The sequence below is a fragment of the Herpailurus yagouaroundi genome, unplaced genomic scaffold (assembly GCF_014898765.1).
Source record: "Herpailurus yagouaroundi ecotype Mexico unplaced genomic scaffold, PumYag 159, whole genome shotgun sequence".
NCBI classification, from domain to species: Eukaryota; Metazoa; Chordata; class Mammalia; order Carnivora; family Felidae; genus Herpailurus; species Herpailurus yagouaroundi.
In genome coordinates, this window is record NW_024412400.1 from 53,024,166 (window position 1) to 53,042,260 (window position 18,095).

Here is an 18,095-nt window from a genome sequence, read left to right on the forward strand (position 1 = left end):
GACCAGCTAGAGGAACCTTCATGGGTAGAAGAAAATTTAAATTCTCCCCCTACAAAGGATAGGAATTTTGAGAGGCAAGTGATGGCTACGTTTCCTGGATCACTTCTTCCTGCCTTGGGGAGGTACTCCACTGAATTTGATTACGGTACATATTATATTTACTTTTATAAATTAATTTAGGCCAACACTGGGGTGCAAATTGTCATTATAGATGAAAATTGTACATATTTGATAGAATTTCAGTTACATCACTATTCAATTTAATACATTTGCAGACACTCCGCTTTATCCATGAAACACTTTATTTATAAAATTTGAATTAAGCAATATTAAGAGTTCATTTAATTCAGTTTAGCACAAATTTTGCTTATGGATACAAATCTCTATAAACACACACTGAACACATTTTATATAGAAAAGTACATATCAAAAAAAGAATACTTGCTTGAAATGAAAAAAAATTAAAGTTTGTTCTAAACTGGTATTATTTTCCCTGCAATTTGCTTTCATTGAACTATATTTTTTATATACTAAGTAGAAGGAATTTAGCAACAGAAAATAGTTGGCTTTGCTATGTTCAAAGTAATGAGAAATACAGCTTTAAAGGTAAGACCATCAATTTTTGTTTTGCTAAATACTTATTGATCCAATTACAGTATATACCAGTTGATTCTTCTTTTACATTTAGGGCTGAAACCCTGAGAAACCTGTGGAGTAAACTGTTTAGCGCTGAGCAGAGTTCAGTATGCCTGTGTTCCCAGAATTAACAAAATAAACCAAACCAATCGAAAAACAAAAACCCCAGCATCTTTTAATTGTTAAGTATTATAATTGCAGGCTTTCTAAAAAATATGAGAATACTTTATACCTTACCTATTTTGCCAGAATAGTGATTTACACTATTTAATAGAGTCATTTTGTTTAGAATTTGGTATAAGCAGACCTTTTTTCTTTTCAGAAATTATTGAGCTCTGTTGGTGCCACAGCTGAACCTTCTTCAGTTCCAGAGGCTTCTTCTGGTGTCTGTAGCTCTTGACAGTGGTACTTCACTTTAAGTGGTTTGCCAGGGTACCAGACCAAGTGAATACGACAAGGAATGATTTCCTGGAAAATAAGAGTTCTAAAGTACTATGATCTGCAAAAATTTCTGGCAAAAGCATTTCTGTATCATAGGAGTGCTGACAATACTGACTCTGTCTTTGACCCTCCGTCTTGCTCATGTCTGTGCACTGACCTCCCTCAGGAACATGTTCCCGGCCCCTTGGAGGTAATATGCCCTGCCCCAAGTGCAGGAAGGCTTGTCTTGATCTCCCCTAATGTTTTGGTAACTAGCAGAGCTTGCCTAGTGCCCATGCCCCCAATCCTGATGGTACCACGAGGTCTGTGAAAATATTAGACCGCTGACCTCACCACAGTGACCTCTGCACATCCCCTTGCTCTATAAAATCTGTGCACTAACAGTCCAGACTTTGCAGAGAACAGCTGCGCAGCGCCTCGGTCATCACCTGCCGATCCTCCCGTCAGTAAGTCACCCTGACTAAAACTCCGTGTAAACTGGGTGCAGCTGCCTGCCGTGTTTTTTGGTCTCCAAGTGCCTTCTCAGTTTGTACGATACTTTACTGTTTCCCTCCTCTACCTTCTAACCTACATACAATTCTATGTTTTACCTGTGTTGAGAATTCATGGAGTAGAACGGTATAATCAAAATCAATTGCATCGTCATTTGTTTTCTAGAGAAAGAAAAAGAGAATTAGTGTAATAAATGGGATAGATTTATATTAGCTCAGAGTTTGGAGGGCTTCTATCATTATAAATTCTTGTTTGGACGAGTGCCTTGAATCTCCTGCTGCCTCTTCAATCCTAGCCTCAGCTCCTTTAGTAGTGGCCTGCAGGCAAATATGAAAGCCAGGGTTCCTTACTGTTTTGTCACCAAGTTAGATGCAAATCTAGTTGACTGTCTTACTATCACTTGTTCTAATATGTATGGCTAAGTCCTATGGGAGTAGGGAGAATCTTTGGACAGCCTTTGGAGTCTAAATACTGTAGATGCACCTGCATTTGTATGTCAACACCAATATGCCAGACACCTGGACAAGGGGCAGGGCAGGTGGCATTCTAAAATGCCACCATGGACCAAGTTCTGTGCTAAAAACTTTATACATTCATCATGTAATTCTCTGTCTTGTAAGAATATGTACTATGAGCCTGGCTTTACAGGGGAAGTAACTTGAGGTTACAGCTGGTAAGTGAAAAATGGGGATGTGAACCCTGATTTAACAATTTTCCTTTTAATTTAAATTCAGGTTAGTTAACATATAGTGTAATAATGGTTTCAGGAGTAGAGTTGAGTGACTCATCACTTACATAAAACACCCAGTGCTCATCCCAACAGGACCCCTTCTGAATGCCCATCACCCATTCATCCCACCCCACCCCCTTTCCCCACCAGCAACCCACATTCCTTACACACTGCTTCTAAAAGCTGTATGCTGGATATTTATAGGTAGGCAGGCAGACTATTTATGTATTTGTATAGTTTAAAAATTGGTTTTACTTATAAACTTGAAGTATTTTCTCAAGCCAATACCTTTTTATTCTGTTTTGGAAAATAGTAATCCGAAGAAAATCCTAGCAGTGTCTAGAGTTTAGGCAAATCCTGAAACGATGAGTTTCCAACTTAATCTTATAAACTCTATTGCTAAATACACAGTGTTACATATTTTTTAATACAAAAGTTTGGATTATTATAATGCTTTTAAACCCTGTACCATTTAATTAAGACCTTCCTCAATAACATTATTAAACCTTTACAGTTTTGGTTTTATAGATTCTGCCTCCTCCAGGAGGAAGCACTCTTACCTCAAGCCCAAAAGCAGGGCTTATTAAAAAAACCAGAGAACGGGACACTGCACATCCCAGCCTGGCAAAGTATTCCCGGGTTGGGCTGCCCCCGCCAAGGCAAGCTCTGCCGAGAAGTAGTTATTTTTAATGTTATTCAGATTTAATCTCCTTGGCTTCTATTCAAATTATCACAAATGCCAAAGCCTTATAATCCAAATTGATGATTTCCTGTCACATTTTCCAGTAATTCAGCACTTTCATCTTCCTAGAGGCCGACTGGAAGTGTTTTGTTTGTTCCCTCTTCCTTACTCGTGATCTCCACCACAACCAGTCTGGTTTTAGTTGAGTCAGTAGGCTTATATTATTAGTATATGCTATCCAAAGTAGACTTCTTAGTCGAATAAATAAGGTAGATAACAAGGTCTCTATAATGCACCCTTGGCTAGCGGGGGGCCTCTAGGTAGGGGAAGGCCTTGGACTGACTGCTAGTGCGTGGAATAGTTGGGGGGGCTGATAGTGATTGGTATGGACAGATAAGGGTTAGAACAATGCTCACTTTTCCTTTTCTCAATTCATAAAGGTTAAGCGTGTAGGGAAAGTCCTCATCTGTTTTGTTTTGTTTTCCTAGCCACCAAATACCTCCCTTGCCCTTGGCACGGTCCTTATGGCATTAGGAATAACACCCGCTCTTGATTTCCAAAGCAGTAACTGTGCCAGTCAGATGGGTCTTACTTCGTATCTGTATTTTAGTCGTTACCCCCTCTTCTTTCAGGCCTTGTTCATTTGGAACTGTGAGTTTGTAAGCCTGCACTTCCTTACACTGTTGCATTAAAAGGAGACTTTAACCCTGAGTGTAAAGGTAATAATTCCCACCCTTTAAAAAGCTTTTGAAAAACTATAATCTCTATACTTTGCTAAGCCACAGGACACCTGCAGTCACTTCCTGCCTCTGTGTTGTCTTGGCTTTATCAGCCCCACCACCTTCCTGTAGCTCGTCTCCTAGAACAGTATATAGATCTGATCTCAGTGACTTTTTAAACACTGTTTCTTGTTTTGCTTGTTGCTGCATTGCTTCTTTTGTGCATTGCTTCTTTTGCTGAGAGATCATGAGAATCCTTAGTGGCTACCAAATAGCAAAATCTGAAAATCTATGTGGATATGTGCATACTTTTCTTTAAGGAAACTGACAAAACAGGAAAGAGTATCCAGTGGAAAAAAGAAAGTGTCTTCAGCACATGGTGGTGGGAGAACTGGACAGCAACATGCAGAAGAATGAAACTAGACCACTTTCTTACACCATACCAAACTCAAAATGGATGAAAGACCTATGAGACAGGAAACCATCAAAACTCTAGAGGAGAAAGCAGGCAACAACCTCTTTGACCTCAGCCACAGCAATTTCTTGCTCGACACACCTCCAAAGGCAAGGGAATTAAAAGCAAAAATGAACTATTGGGACCTCATCAGGATAAAGGGCTTCTGCACAGCAAAGGAAAACAATCAATAAAACTAAAAGATAACCGATGGAATGGGAAAATATTTGCAAATGACATATCTAAATGTGTATCAACTTTGAAATCAAATTTACCAAGTGATTCAGTGATTTAGATTTTTGTTAATTTCAAAGACTTCAGTAAATTTGTTAATCCTCACTTAATAGGTCCTAAGAGATGAAGTCATCTGCCTTGGGTGGCACAGCAAGCCAGTAACATTACTCAATTATTAGTTGTCTAAAACCAAAATCCCACAGGGTTAAAAAAAAAAAAGCTAAATTTCCTAAGTGATGGTTCTCCCTCTGCATTTAAAAAAAAATTTTTTTAATGTTTTTATTTTTGAAGGAGAGACAGAGACAGAGCATGAGTGGGGGAGGAGCAGAGAGAGAGGGAGACACAGAATTCGAAGCAGGCTCCAGGCTCTAAACTGTCAGCACAGAGCCCGACGTGGGGCTCGAACTCACAAACTGTGAGATCGTGACCTGAGCCGAAGACGGACGCCCAACCGACTGAGCCACCCAGGCGCCCCCTGCATTTTTGTTTCCTTAACTCTACAATTACGTCGGTCCCAATTTGGGTGAGTGATATTAATGGACACATGATAGACCTCAAAGGACAGCTACAAGACAGAAATGGAGCTGCTGTATCTGGCCATACTGTGTCCCAGTGGTTGTTAGTTTGGTAGTGTGTTCTGTACAATGGCAAATGAAAAGAAAGCACTGACATTAAAAGATCCTAAGGAGCGGGGAAGATGCCAGAGTGGGAGGACCCTGAGCTCCCTAATGTCATGGACACACCCAAGCAACAACCACATATGTTACAGCTCACTCTGAAAACAACCTGAAGCCTGCAGAAGAGAGCTTCCACAGCTGGTTGTAGAGAGGAGGCCACATCAAAAAGGCCAGCAGAGGGGCGCCTGGGAGGCTCAGTCGGTTAAGCATCTGATTTTGGCTCAGGTCATGATCTCACAGTTCGTGATTTCGAGCCCCACGTCGAGCTTGCTGCTGTCAGTGCAGAGCCTGGAGCCTGCTTCGGATTCTGTGTTTCCCTCTCTCTTGACCCCTCCCCTGCTTGTGCTGTCTTTCTCAAAGATGAATAAATAAACATTTATTTAAAAATGTTTAAAAATAAACAAACAAAAAAAAGAGGAGCAGAGGTGGAGACACAGTTGGGAAGCAGACCTGACATGACTAAGCACAAATGACAGGGATATCACAAGCACAGAAGAGTGAAAGGATCAGACCCCACACCAGGCACCCCTGGCCCTGGGCATCCACCCTGGAAAGAGTCTCCATAACATTTACCTATGAAATAAGTGGGGCTTAACTCTGGGAAAGATGGAGGGGCCACAGGAAATAAAGTCTCTGCCCTTCAAGAGCCAAGATGCTAAATAATAAGGCCAAGACATAGCACAAAAGGAGCACTTTGCAAAGCACCTGGCATATACGTGAAAGGGATTTATTGACTGATTTTAGGACATGGGCCAAAGGGACAGGGATCTACAGAAGATTTCTCCAGGAACAAAAGTGGTGGGTGTCATTTTCTTGTCCTCCTCAGCCTAGACAGTCAGATGCTTGTGGGAGCCAGTTCTGATACTTTCCATCTACTTCGCCAGGACCACGTGCCCAACCTGGAGTTCCTTTGTAGACCCACCCAGCAGGCAATGCTGGTAAGGACCAGTGCCCCCTCAAAGTGATTCCTACCCTGGGGAGGGGAGGCAGCGATAACCCTACAAACCAGCATACCCACACTTCCTGGGTCTGGGCCTCTCATCTGTGCAGGGAGAAAGCCCCTCGCACTTTGTGTGCCTACAGTTTGTGCAATGGCTGATTGCATACAGCCATGCTGAGGGCCAGCCCTGCCCACTAGTGATCCCACAGCCACTATAGACAGGACTCTGAACAGCATGAAGAGCAAACCTTGCCCAGTGTGCCCGCAATAGGCAAAACAGGTCACTGCACCAGCTGGGCTGAGGGCCAGCCAGGATCACTGGCATGCCTACAGCAATCACATCTTGGCAAAAAACAGGTGTGCACACAGCCCACACAGGAGGACATCCTTGGAGCATGTAATTCTGAAGATGGGTTGGGGGATTGTGCTACAGGATATCACAGGACTGCTTCTATACAAGGCCACTACGTTCAAGCCCCAAAAGACTTAGACAAAATGAGGAGACAGAGGAATATATCCTAACTATAAGACAACAATCACAGAAACTTAAGTGACCATCAACTTAATACAGCTATATATAATGTATGTATAATATATATATATTATACATATATATGTATGTTATATATATATATACACACACACACATATATATATATATATATATATATATATATAATATACATTAATACCACGGTAACCACAAATCAGAAACTTGTAATAGATACACAGAATGAAAGAGAAAGCAATTCAAGCATAATACTAAAGAAAACCATTAAACCACAGGGGAAGAGAGCAAGAGCAGGAACACAGAGAACTACAAAAACAACCAGAAAACAATAAACAAAATAGCAATAAGTACATGTCCATCAATAACTACTTTAAATATAAAATGCTCTAAAGGCTCCAGTCAAAAGATAGTGACTAAGTGGATAAAAAAGCAAGACCCATCTATACTTCACGTACAAGAGACTCACTTCAGACCTAAACACACAAGCAGACTGAAAGTGAAGAGATGAAAAATAATATTAAATGCAAATGGAAGCAACGAAAAAACCAGGGTAGCAATACTTAGACAAAATAGACTTTAAAACGAAGACTGTAGCAAGAGACAAAGAAGGACATGACATAATTCCACAAGAGCATATAACATTAGTAAACATCTATGCAACAAATATAGGAGCATGTAAATACATGAAGCAAATATTAGCAGACATAAAGGGAAAACACAATAATAGTAGGGAACTTTCACACCCCACTTAGGTCACTAAATGTATCATCCAGACAGAAAATCAATAAGGAAACAGGTTTTGATCAACATATTAGACCAGATGGATTTAAATTGTTGAGATTTGTTTTGTGGCCTAAAATGTGGTCTATACTAGAAAACGATTTGTGTACATCCAAATTATGTTTTTGGATGTAATATTCTGTGTACGCAGAACAAAGCTCAAAGTCATTAGAAGGAAATAAAGACTAGACAGAAATAAGGAAAAAAAAATAGAAAAGATCAATGAAGCCAAGACCTGGTTCTTTGGAAAGATAAACAAAATTCATAAACCTTTAGCTAAGCTCATTAACAAGTAGAGAAGACTCAAATAAATTAGAAATGAAAGAATAAGTGACACCACATAAATACAAAAGTTTATAAAAAAAAATACTAAGAAAAATTAAATGCCAACAAATTGAACAACCTAAAAAAATGCGTAAATTCCTAGAAAAATACAATCTTCCAAAACTGAATCAGGAAGAAATAGAAGTCAGAACAGACTGATAACTAGTAACAAAATTGAATCAGTTAAAAAAAAAAATCACCCCACAAGCAAAAGTCCAGGACCAGAAGCCTTCATAGGTGAATTCTACCAAACACTTGAAGAAGTAATACGAATTCTCCTCAAACTATTATAAAAAATAGAAGGGGAGGGACAACTAGCAAGTTAATCTGAGTCTAGAATTATCCTGATGCCAAAACCAGACACTACAAGAAAAGAAAACTATAGGTCAATATTCCTGATGAATATAGATAGAAAAATAACAAAATATCAGCAAACTGAATTCAACAATACATTACAAGGATCATTCAGGGGGAGGGGCCAAGATGAAGGAACAACATGGAAGGTTTTTTTTTTTTTTTTATGTCTGTCGTCCCTGAAATGCAGCCCAATCAACACTAACCATCTTGCACACCTAGAAAACTGATCTGAGGATTAACACAACAATCTGCCCAATCTGAACCACAGAACTTGGCAGGTACACAGCATGGAGAGGTGAACTAGGTGAGAGAGAAGCCACGGAGGGCAGGGAGCTGTTTTTGCTTGTGGAGAGAGGACAGAGATGGGGGGAGAGTATGGGAAAAGCTCTGCCCACACAACCCCAAAAGCAGCTGGACAGAAAGTGGAAAAGTGGAAATAGCTGCAGGAACTGAACAAAAAAAGGAGAGGGTCTAAATTCCATTAAGACTCTACAAACGGGGAGCACAGAGTCTGAAACTCCACAGCTTGATACCCGGTGGTGCTCTGCTCCTGGGGATTCGCCCTTCCCACCAGAGAGTGAGGTCCAAGGGGTCTTCGGGCCACACAGAGGAGAGGCAGTTCCCCTGCTGGGAGGACATTTGGTAAAGGCTGTGTGGCTACCCCAGAGGCAAAGGTCCCAGCGGACCCCAGAGAACCACCATATTCACTGGTGCTAGAAGAAGGATGTTAAGCGGAAAGCCTGGTGCCAGACATGTGTTGTGATTTTCCATAAACCCTGAAACGCTGCTGCTACAAGACCACACTAACTTTTTCTGGGGCAGACTGGCACCCAGCCGCAGTCTCTGGGCATTGGCAGCAGTTCAGTCTCGTCAGTGTTCCTGGGGGTGGGGCAGCACCTGGCCATTGCTCAGTGAGACCATCCCCCAAAGGTCTGAGCGGGTCAAAGCCGCAGTCCCTTGGAAGTGAGGGTTTGGGAAACAGCCCATTTGAGATAAAACTCAGGAGAGAGGTGCTGCGTGGCAGGCTGACTGCTTGGTCACAGACAGTATAGAAGTGGGGAGTGGACAGAAGCTGGAGACAAAGGAGGGATGCCCGATTGCCAGTCGTGGAGAGCACAGAGTTCCAATACTAGAGGCTGGGTAGCTGGGTGACGCCATTTTCACTCCTCCCGCACATGTGCATACACATCTACACTGCCACAGCAATCCACCCCAGTAAGCAGAGCAGTGCCATCTAGTGGATAATGGAGTCATTACACTAAACCCCATCCAACTTGGCCATCAGCACTCTTGACAAACAAGTCTCTCTGCCTGCTTAGTTTATGGACTATAAAGTGCTTCATAGCTTGACTTCTACGGGAAACCTGCTGTAATTTCAATTGTATTTCATTGTTTGCTGGTCCTTTTATTCAACATTTTTTCTTATTCTTGAATACAGAAAGAAAAAATATATATTTTTATTTTCCATTTTTATTAAAAAGATATTTAATTTTTTCTACTATATGTTTTACTTTTGTAAATTTTTAAATTCTACTTTGCTTTCATCATTTCATTTTATTATATTTTATTGTAGTCATTTTTAAAATTTTTCAAATGTTTTCCTTTTTTCTTTTCTTTTCTCATCTTTCCCTTTATCTCTAATCTATCAAGCTTCTTTCAACAACCAGACCAAAACACACCTAGGATCTAGTATCCTTCATTTGATTTCTTTCTGTTGTTTTTAATTTTTAATTTTTTTTTACTTTATTAATTCCTTTTCTTCCTCCAAAATGATGAAACAAAGGAATTCATCTATAAGAAAGAACAGGAAGAAATGACACCCAGGGACTTAACACAGATACAAGCAAGATGTCTGAACCAGAATTTAGACTCATGATAAAAAGAATACTAGCTGGGGTTGAAAATAGATTAGAATCCCTTTTTGTGGAGGTAAAAGACATAAAAGCTAGTCAGGATGAAATAAAAACTGCTATAACTGAGCCGCAATCTCTAATGGATGCCACAGCGGCAAGGATGGATGAGGCAGAGCAGTGTATCAGCAATATAGAGGACAAACTTATAGAGAATAATGAAGCAGAAAGAAAGAAGGAGAACTAACGCAAAAGAGCATGAAATAAAAATTAGAGAACTCAGTGACTCATTAAAAAGGAATAACATCAGAATCATAGGGGTCCCAGAAGATGAAGAGAGAGAAAAAGGGGTAGAAAATATTTATGTGAGCAAATCATAGCAGAAAATGTTCCTAACCTGGGGAGACACAGACATCAAAATCCAGAAAGCACAGAGGAATCCCATTAGATTTAACAAAAATCAACCATCAACAAGGCATATCATAGTCAAATTCACAAAATACTCAGGCAAGGAAAGAATCATGAAAGCAGCAAGGGAAAAACAGTCCTTAACCTACAAGGGAAGATAGATCAGGTTCGCAGCAGACTTATCCACAGAAACTTGGCAGGCCAGAAAGGAGTGGCAGGATATATTCAATACGCTGAATTGGAAAAATATGCTGCCAAGAATTCTTATCCAGCAAGGCTGTTAGTCAAAACAGAAGGAGAGATAAAGAGCTTCCCAGACAAACAAAAATTAAAGGAGTTTGTGACCACTAAACCAGCACTGCAAGAAATTTTAAGGGGGACTCTCTGAGAGGAGAAAAGATGGAAAAAAAAAAAAAAGACCAAAAGCAACAAAGACTGGAAAGGACCAGAGGATACACCATAAACTCCAACTCTACAAGCAACATAATGGCAATAAATTCGTATCTTTCAGTACATACTCTAAACATCAATGGACTAAATGCTCCAATCAAAAGACATAGGGCAACAGAATGGATAAGAAAACAAGACCCACCTATATGCTGTTTACAAGAGACCTACTTTAGACCTGAAGATACCTTCAGATTGAAAGTAAGGGGATGGAGAACCAACTATCATGCTAATGGTCGCCAAAAGAAAGCTGGAGTAGCCATCCAGCTACTTAATATCAGATGATCCAGATTTTAATATAAAGACACTAACAAGGGATAAAGAATGTCATTATATCATAATTAAGGGGTCTATCCACCAAAAAGACCTAACAGTTGTAAACATGTATGCTCCAAACATGGAGGCACCCAAATATATAAATCAATTAATCACAAACATAAAGAAACTCATTGATAATAATACCATAATAGTAAGGGACGTCAACACCCCACTTACAGCAATGGACAGATCATCTAAACAGAAAATCAGCAAGGAAACAATGGATTTGAATGACATACTGGGCCAGATGGACTTAACAAATACATTCAAAACATTTCATCCTAAAGCATCAGAATACACATTTTTCTCCAGTGCACATGGAACGTTCTCCAGAATAGATCACATACTGGGACACAAATCAGCCCTCAACAAGTACAAAAAGATCAAGATTATATATACCATGCATATTTTCAGACCACAATGCTATGAAACTTGAAATCAACCACAAGAAAAAATTTGGAAAGATAAATACTTCGAGACTAAAGAACATCCTACTAAAGAATGAATGGGCTAACCAAGAAATTAAAGAGGAAATTAAAAAGTACATGGAAGCCAATGAAAATAACACCACAGCCCAAAACCTCTGGCACACAGCAAAGGCAGTCATAAGAGAAGTATATAGCAATCCAGGCCTTCCTAAAGAAGGAAGGTCTCAGATACACAACCGAACCTTACACCTCAAAGAACTGGAAAAAGAATAGCAAATAAAACCCCAAACCAGCAGAAGACAGGAAATAATAAAGATTAGAGTAGAAATCACTGCTATCAAAACCAAAAAAAAAAAACAAAAAACAAAAAACAGTAGAACACATCAGTGAAACTAGGAGCTGGTTCTTTGAAAGAATTAACAAAATTGGTAAACCCCTAGCCAGTTTGATCAAAAAGAAAAAGAAAAGGACCCAAACAAATAAAATAAAGAATGAAAGAGTAGAGATCACAACCAACACTGCAGAAATACAAACAATAACAAGAATATTGTGAGCAATTACAGGCCAATAAAATGGGCAATCTGGAAGAAATGGACAAATTCCTAGAAACATATACACTACCAAAACTGAAATAGGAAGAAACAGAAAATTTGAACAGACACATAACCAGTAAAGAAATTGAATTAGTAATCAAAAATCTCCCAAAAAACGAGTCCAGAGCTGGATGGCTTTACAGCATAATTCTATCAAACATTTAAAGAAGAGTTAATACCTATTCTCTTGAAGCTGTTCCAAAATATAGACATGGAAGGAAAACTTCCAAACTCTTTCTATGAAGCCAGCATTACCTTGATTCCGAAACCAAAGACCTCACTAGAAAGGAGAACTATAGACCAATTTCCCTGATCAACATGGATGCAAAAAATTCTCAACAAGATACTAGTCAACCAATCCAACAATACATTAAAAGAATTGTTTACCATGACCAAGTGGGATTTATACCTGGGATGCAGGATGGTTCAACTTCCTCAAAACAATCAATGTGATACATTACATCAATAAAAGAAGGACAAGAACCACATGATCCTCTCAATAGATGCAGAGAAAGCATTTGACAAAATACAGCATCTTTTCTTGATAAAAACCCTCAAGAAAGTAGGGATAGAAGGGTCATACCTCGAGATCATTCAAGCCATATATGAAAGACCCACTGCTAATATCATCCTCAGTGGGGAAAAACTGAGAGCTTTCCCCCTAAAGTCAGGAGCACAACAGGGGTGTCCACTCTTACAACTGTTATTCAACATAGTGTTGGAAGTCCTAGCCTCAGCAATCAGACAACACAAAGGAATAAAAGGCATCCAAATCAGCCTGAAGGAGGTCAAACTTTCACTCTTTGCAAATGACATGATACTCTACATGGAAAATCCAAAAGATTCCTCCAAAAACTGTTAGAACTGATCCATGAATTCAGTAAAGTTGCAAGATATAAAATTAATGCACAGAAATCCGTTGCATTTCTATACACTAATAATGAAGCAACAGAAAGAGAAATCAAGGAATCGATTCCATTTAAAACTGCACCAAAAACCATAAAATACCTAAGAATAAATCTACCCAGAGAGGTGAAAAATCTGTATACTGAAAACTATAGAAAGCTTATGAAAGAAACTGAATAAAACACAAAAAAATGGAAAAATATTCCATGTTCCTGGATTGGAAGAACAAACACTGTTAAAATGTAGATACTACCCAAAGTAATCTACATATTCAATGCAATCCCTATCAAAATAACACCAGCATTCTTCACAGAGCTAGAACAAACAATCCTAAATTTAAAAAATTAATGTTTTTATTTATTTTTGAAGGAGAAAGAGAGAGCATGAGTGGGGTAGGTGCAGAGAGAGAAAGAGGGAGACACAGAATTCGAAGCAGGCTCCAGGTTCTAAGCTGTCAGCACAGAGCCCGATGCAGAGCTTGAACTCATGAACTGTGAGATCATGACCTGAGCCAAAGTCGGACACTTAACCGACTGAGCCATCCAGGTGCCCCAATCCTAAAATTTGTATGGAACCAGAGAAGACCACGAATAGCCAAAGCAATCTTGAAAAAGAAAACCAAACCTGGATGCATCACATTCCCAGACTTCAAGACATATTACAAAGCTGTAATCATGAAGACATAAGATACTGGCACAAAAACAGACACTCAGATCAATGGAACAGAATAGAGAACCCAGAAATGGACCCATAAACATATAGCTAACTAATCTTTGACAAAGCAGTAAACAATATCCAGTGGAATAAAGACAGTCTCTTCAGCAAGGGATGCTGGGAAAACTGGACCACTTTCTTAACACCATACACAAAAATAAACTCAAAATGGATGAAAGACCTAAACGTAAGACAGGAAGCCATGAAAATCCTCTAGGAGAAATCAGGCAAAAACCTTTGACCTCAGCCACAGCAACTTCTTAATCAACATGTCTCCGGAGGCAAGGGAAACAAAAGTAAAAATTAACTATTGAGATCTCATCAAAATAAAAAGCTTCTGCTCAGCGAGGGAAACAATCAGCAAAACTAAAAGTTAGCAACTGACAGAATGGGAGAAGATATTTGCAAACGACATATCAGATAAAGGGTTAGTATCCAAAATCTATAAAGAATTTGACAAACTCAACACCCAAAAAAACAAATTATCCAGTGAAGAAAAGTGCAAAAGATGTGAGCAGACAATTCTCCAAAGAAGACATCCAGACGGCCAACAGACACATGAAAAAAATCCTCAACATTAATCATCATCAGGGAAATACAGATCAAAACAACAATGAGATACCACCTCACACCACTCAGAATGGCAACATTAACTCAGGAAACAACAGATGTTGGTGAGGATGCAGAGAGAGAGGATCTCTTTTGCGCTGCTGGTGGGAATGCAAATTGGTGCAGCCACTCTGGAAAGCAGTATGGAGGTTCTCAAAAAAATAAAAATAGAACTACTCTATGACCCAACAATCATACACTAGGTATTTATCTAAAGAATACTGGTGTGCTGTTTTGAATGGGGCACATGTTCATAGCAGCTCTATCAAAGTACAGAAAGAGCCCAAATGTCGATTGATAGATGAACGGATAAAGAAAATGTGATGTATATATACAATGGAATATTACTCAGCAATCAAAAAGAATGAAATCTTTCCATTTGCAACTACATGGATGGAACTGGAGGTTATTATGCTAAGCAAAATTAGTCAGAGAAAGACAAATATCACATGACTTCACTCATATGAGGGCTGTAAGAGGCAAAACAGATGAACATAAGGGAAGGGAAGCAAAAATAATATAAAAACAGGGAGGGGGACAAAACATTAGAGACTCTTAAATATGGAGAACAGAAGGTTACTAGAGGGGTGGTGGGAGGGGGATTGGCTAAATGGGTAAGGGGCATTAAGGAATCTACTCCTGAAATCATTGTTGCACCATATGCTAATGAACTTGGATGTAAATTAAACAATAAATATTTTTTTTAAAAAGATCATTCATCACAATCAAGTGGGATTTATTCCAGAGATGCAAGGGTGGTTCAGTATTTTTAAATCAATGTTAACATGTTAACAAGAGGAAGGATAAAAACCATATATTATCACTCCAAAAAATGCAGAGAAGATATCTGGCAAATTCAACATCTGGTCATGATAAAAAACCTCAACAAAGTAGGCTTAGAGAGAACATACATCAACATAATAAAGGTCACATGTGAAAAACCCACAGCTAACATCATAATAGATCAGGAAGAAGAGAAGGATGTGCAGTCTCACCACTTTTATTCAGCATAAAGTCACATGAAGTCCTAGCTGCAGCAATCAGGCAAGAAAAAGAAATAGAAAGCATCCAGCTTGGTAAGGAAGAAGTAAAACTTTTTATATTTTAAGATAACCTGATACTCTATATAAAAAGACCTTACAGACTCCACCGAAAAACTTTTAGAACTTAGAAACAACTTAAGTAAATTTGTAGGATACAAAATGAATATACAGAAATCTGTTGCATTTGTCTACACTAATAAGGAATTAATTTTGCTTTCTACTAAGAAAATAATTCCACTGATGATTGCACCAAAAGAATAAAGTACATAGGAATTGATTTAAACAAGATTTCAGATATACTCTGAAATCTACAAGACATTGATGAAAGAAATTGAAGATGTAACAAATGGAAAGATACATATCTTCATGAATTGGAAGCATGAGTATCATTAAAATGTCCCTAATACCCAAAGCAATCTACAAATTCAGTGCAATCCCTATCAAAATACCAACAGTATTTTTCACAGAACTAGAATAACCTTAAATTTTATTTGAAACCACAAAGGACCCCAAATAGCCAAAGCAATCTTGAAAAAGAACAAAGATTTAAATATCTCAATTCCAGATTTCAAGATATGCTACACAGCCACAATATTCAGAACAGTATGGTATTAGCACAAATATAGACACACAGATCAATGGAACATGATAAAATGCCCAGAAATAAACCCACACTTATATGGTCAGTTAATCTACAACAAAGAAAGCAAGAATATACAATGGGAAAAAGACAGTCTTTTCAAAAAATGAAGCTGGGAAAATGAGATAGCTACATGCAAAAGAATGAAACTTGAGCTCTTCTACACCATAAACAAAAATATATTCAAAATGGATTAAAGACCCAAAAATGTGAGACCCGAAACCATAAAACTCCTAAAAGAAAACATAACAATTAACAAAACGAAAAGGCAACCTACTGAATGGGAGAATATTTCTACATGATTTATCCAATAAGGGGACTCATTCAACTCAACACCAAAAAACCCCACAAAATACAAAACAAAACAAACACCTCCAACATTCCAATGAAAAAATGGGCAGAAGAGGGGCATCTGGGTGGCTCAGTCTGTTAAGTGCTGGACTTTTCATTTCAGCTCAGGTCATGATCTCAGTTTGTGACTTCAAGCCCCATGTTGGGCTCTGTGCTGATAGCACCCCCCCCTCCCCCAAACATTTTTTAAAACTGGGTAGAGGACATGAATAGACATTTCACAAATAGACCTACAGATGGCCAATGGACACATGAAAAGATGCTCTACATCACCGATCAACAGGGAAATTCAAATCAAAACCACAATGAGATACCACCTCACACCTGTCAGAATGGCTAGTATCAAAATGTTGGTGAGGATGTGGAGAAAAGGCAACCATCATGCACTGCTGGTGGGAATGTAAGTTAGTGCAACCACTGTGAAAACAGTATGGAAGTTCCTCAAAAATTTAAGGTGGGAATGTAAGTTAGTGCAACCACTGTGAAAACAGTATGGAAGTTCCTCAAAAATTTAAAATAGAAATACCATACGATCCAATAATTCCACTCCTATTTACCCAAACAATATGAAAACATTAATTTGAAAAGATAAATGCACCCCAATGTTAATTTCAGCATTATTTATAGTAGCAAAGATATGGCTACAACCTATGTATCCATCTATAGATGAATGGATAATAGAACAGGGAACTTTACTCAGCCATAAAAAAAGAATGAAATTGCCATTTGTAATAACACGGATAAATCTAGAGAGTACTATTGTAAATGAATTAAGTCAGGCAGAGAAGGACACATACACCATATGATTTCACTTATATACGGAATGTAAAAAATAATGAAACAGATACATAAATACAGAGAACACACACTGCTCATTGCTAGAGGAGAGGGAGGTGGGGGCGGTAGGGAAATAGGTGAAGACCATTAAGAGGTACAAACTTCCAGTTGTAAAATAAATAAGTCACAGAGATGGAAAGTACAGCACAGTCAATATAGTCTCACAGAGATGGAAAGTACAGCATAGTCAATATAGTCAATATTAAATTCTGTATTTTGACAAATGGTTACTATTCTTATAGTGACAAACAGTAATGTATAGCCCTGTTGAATCATTATATTGTTTACCTGAAACTAATGAACACTGTACGTCAACTATACTTGAATAAGTAAATAAATCACTTCAATAAAATAAAAAGTGTTTGAAAAAAATTCATTTTTTCCCTCTGTTGTGTCTATATTGCTGTATTATTGTGTTTTTGTCTCACATTCATTAAAATTTGTTCTAAATTGTCTTGGCATAATTTTCTACACTGTAAACCAAAAAGTTTCCCCTAAGCGTCCAGTTAAGGTAAAAGTCTCTTGTATATATAACCATTGTGAGGAATAAGCTTAGGAATTCCCTGAGCCTGCATTGATGGGTTAATAAGGCATAAAGAATTACAAAGCCATAGGATGCTCACAGCCAAGTTTGGGTAAACAACATTAGGTAAATAAGTATAGAGAGGGAGGGGCAAAGGCCCCAATACAAAGGTATATGAGGTAAATAAGATTAGGTATTCAGGGCAGATACCCCACCCTCCCCAATTTAGTACTAGAGCAAAAAGCTACTTTCACAGGAAGGAAGAACCAAATTAGGTAAACAGGTAAATAGGGCTATAGACTGCTGAAGGGTGAAGCTGCCCAGAGCAGAGCTAATTAGCAAAAGAAAGGTGCCTTGCTGACCCTGAGGTAGCATGCTCTGTCTTACCCCCTAGACTAGCTAAGATAAACAGATGAGGTGCCTCATGGCCTCATGTCTGCCATTAACAACC

General features: G+C 38.6%; 1 protein-coding gene across 1 annotated transcript in view; it reads right to left on the reverse strand.

Annotated features, from left to right (window-relative positions):
- Positions 1-281: 281 nt before the first annotated feature.
- The window catches only part of RARRES1 (retinoic acid receptor responder 1), a 58,415-nt gene continuing 40,601 nt past the window's right edge, over positions 282-18,095 (reverse strand). Inside the window, exons 7-8 of the mRNA XM_040481129.1 lie at positions 1,668-1,730; positions 282-1,104 (exon numbers count right to left, since the gene is read on the reverse strand). Of these exons, the coding sequence (XP_040337063.1) occupies positions 955-1,104; positions 1,668-1,730 (213 nt within the window). The 3' untranslated portion in view covers positions 282-954. The remainder of the gene's footprint in view (positions 1,105-1,667; positions 1,731-18,095) is intronic.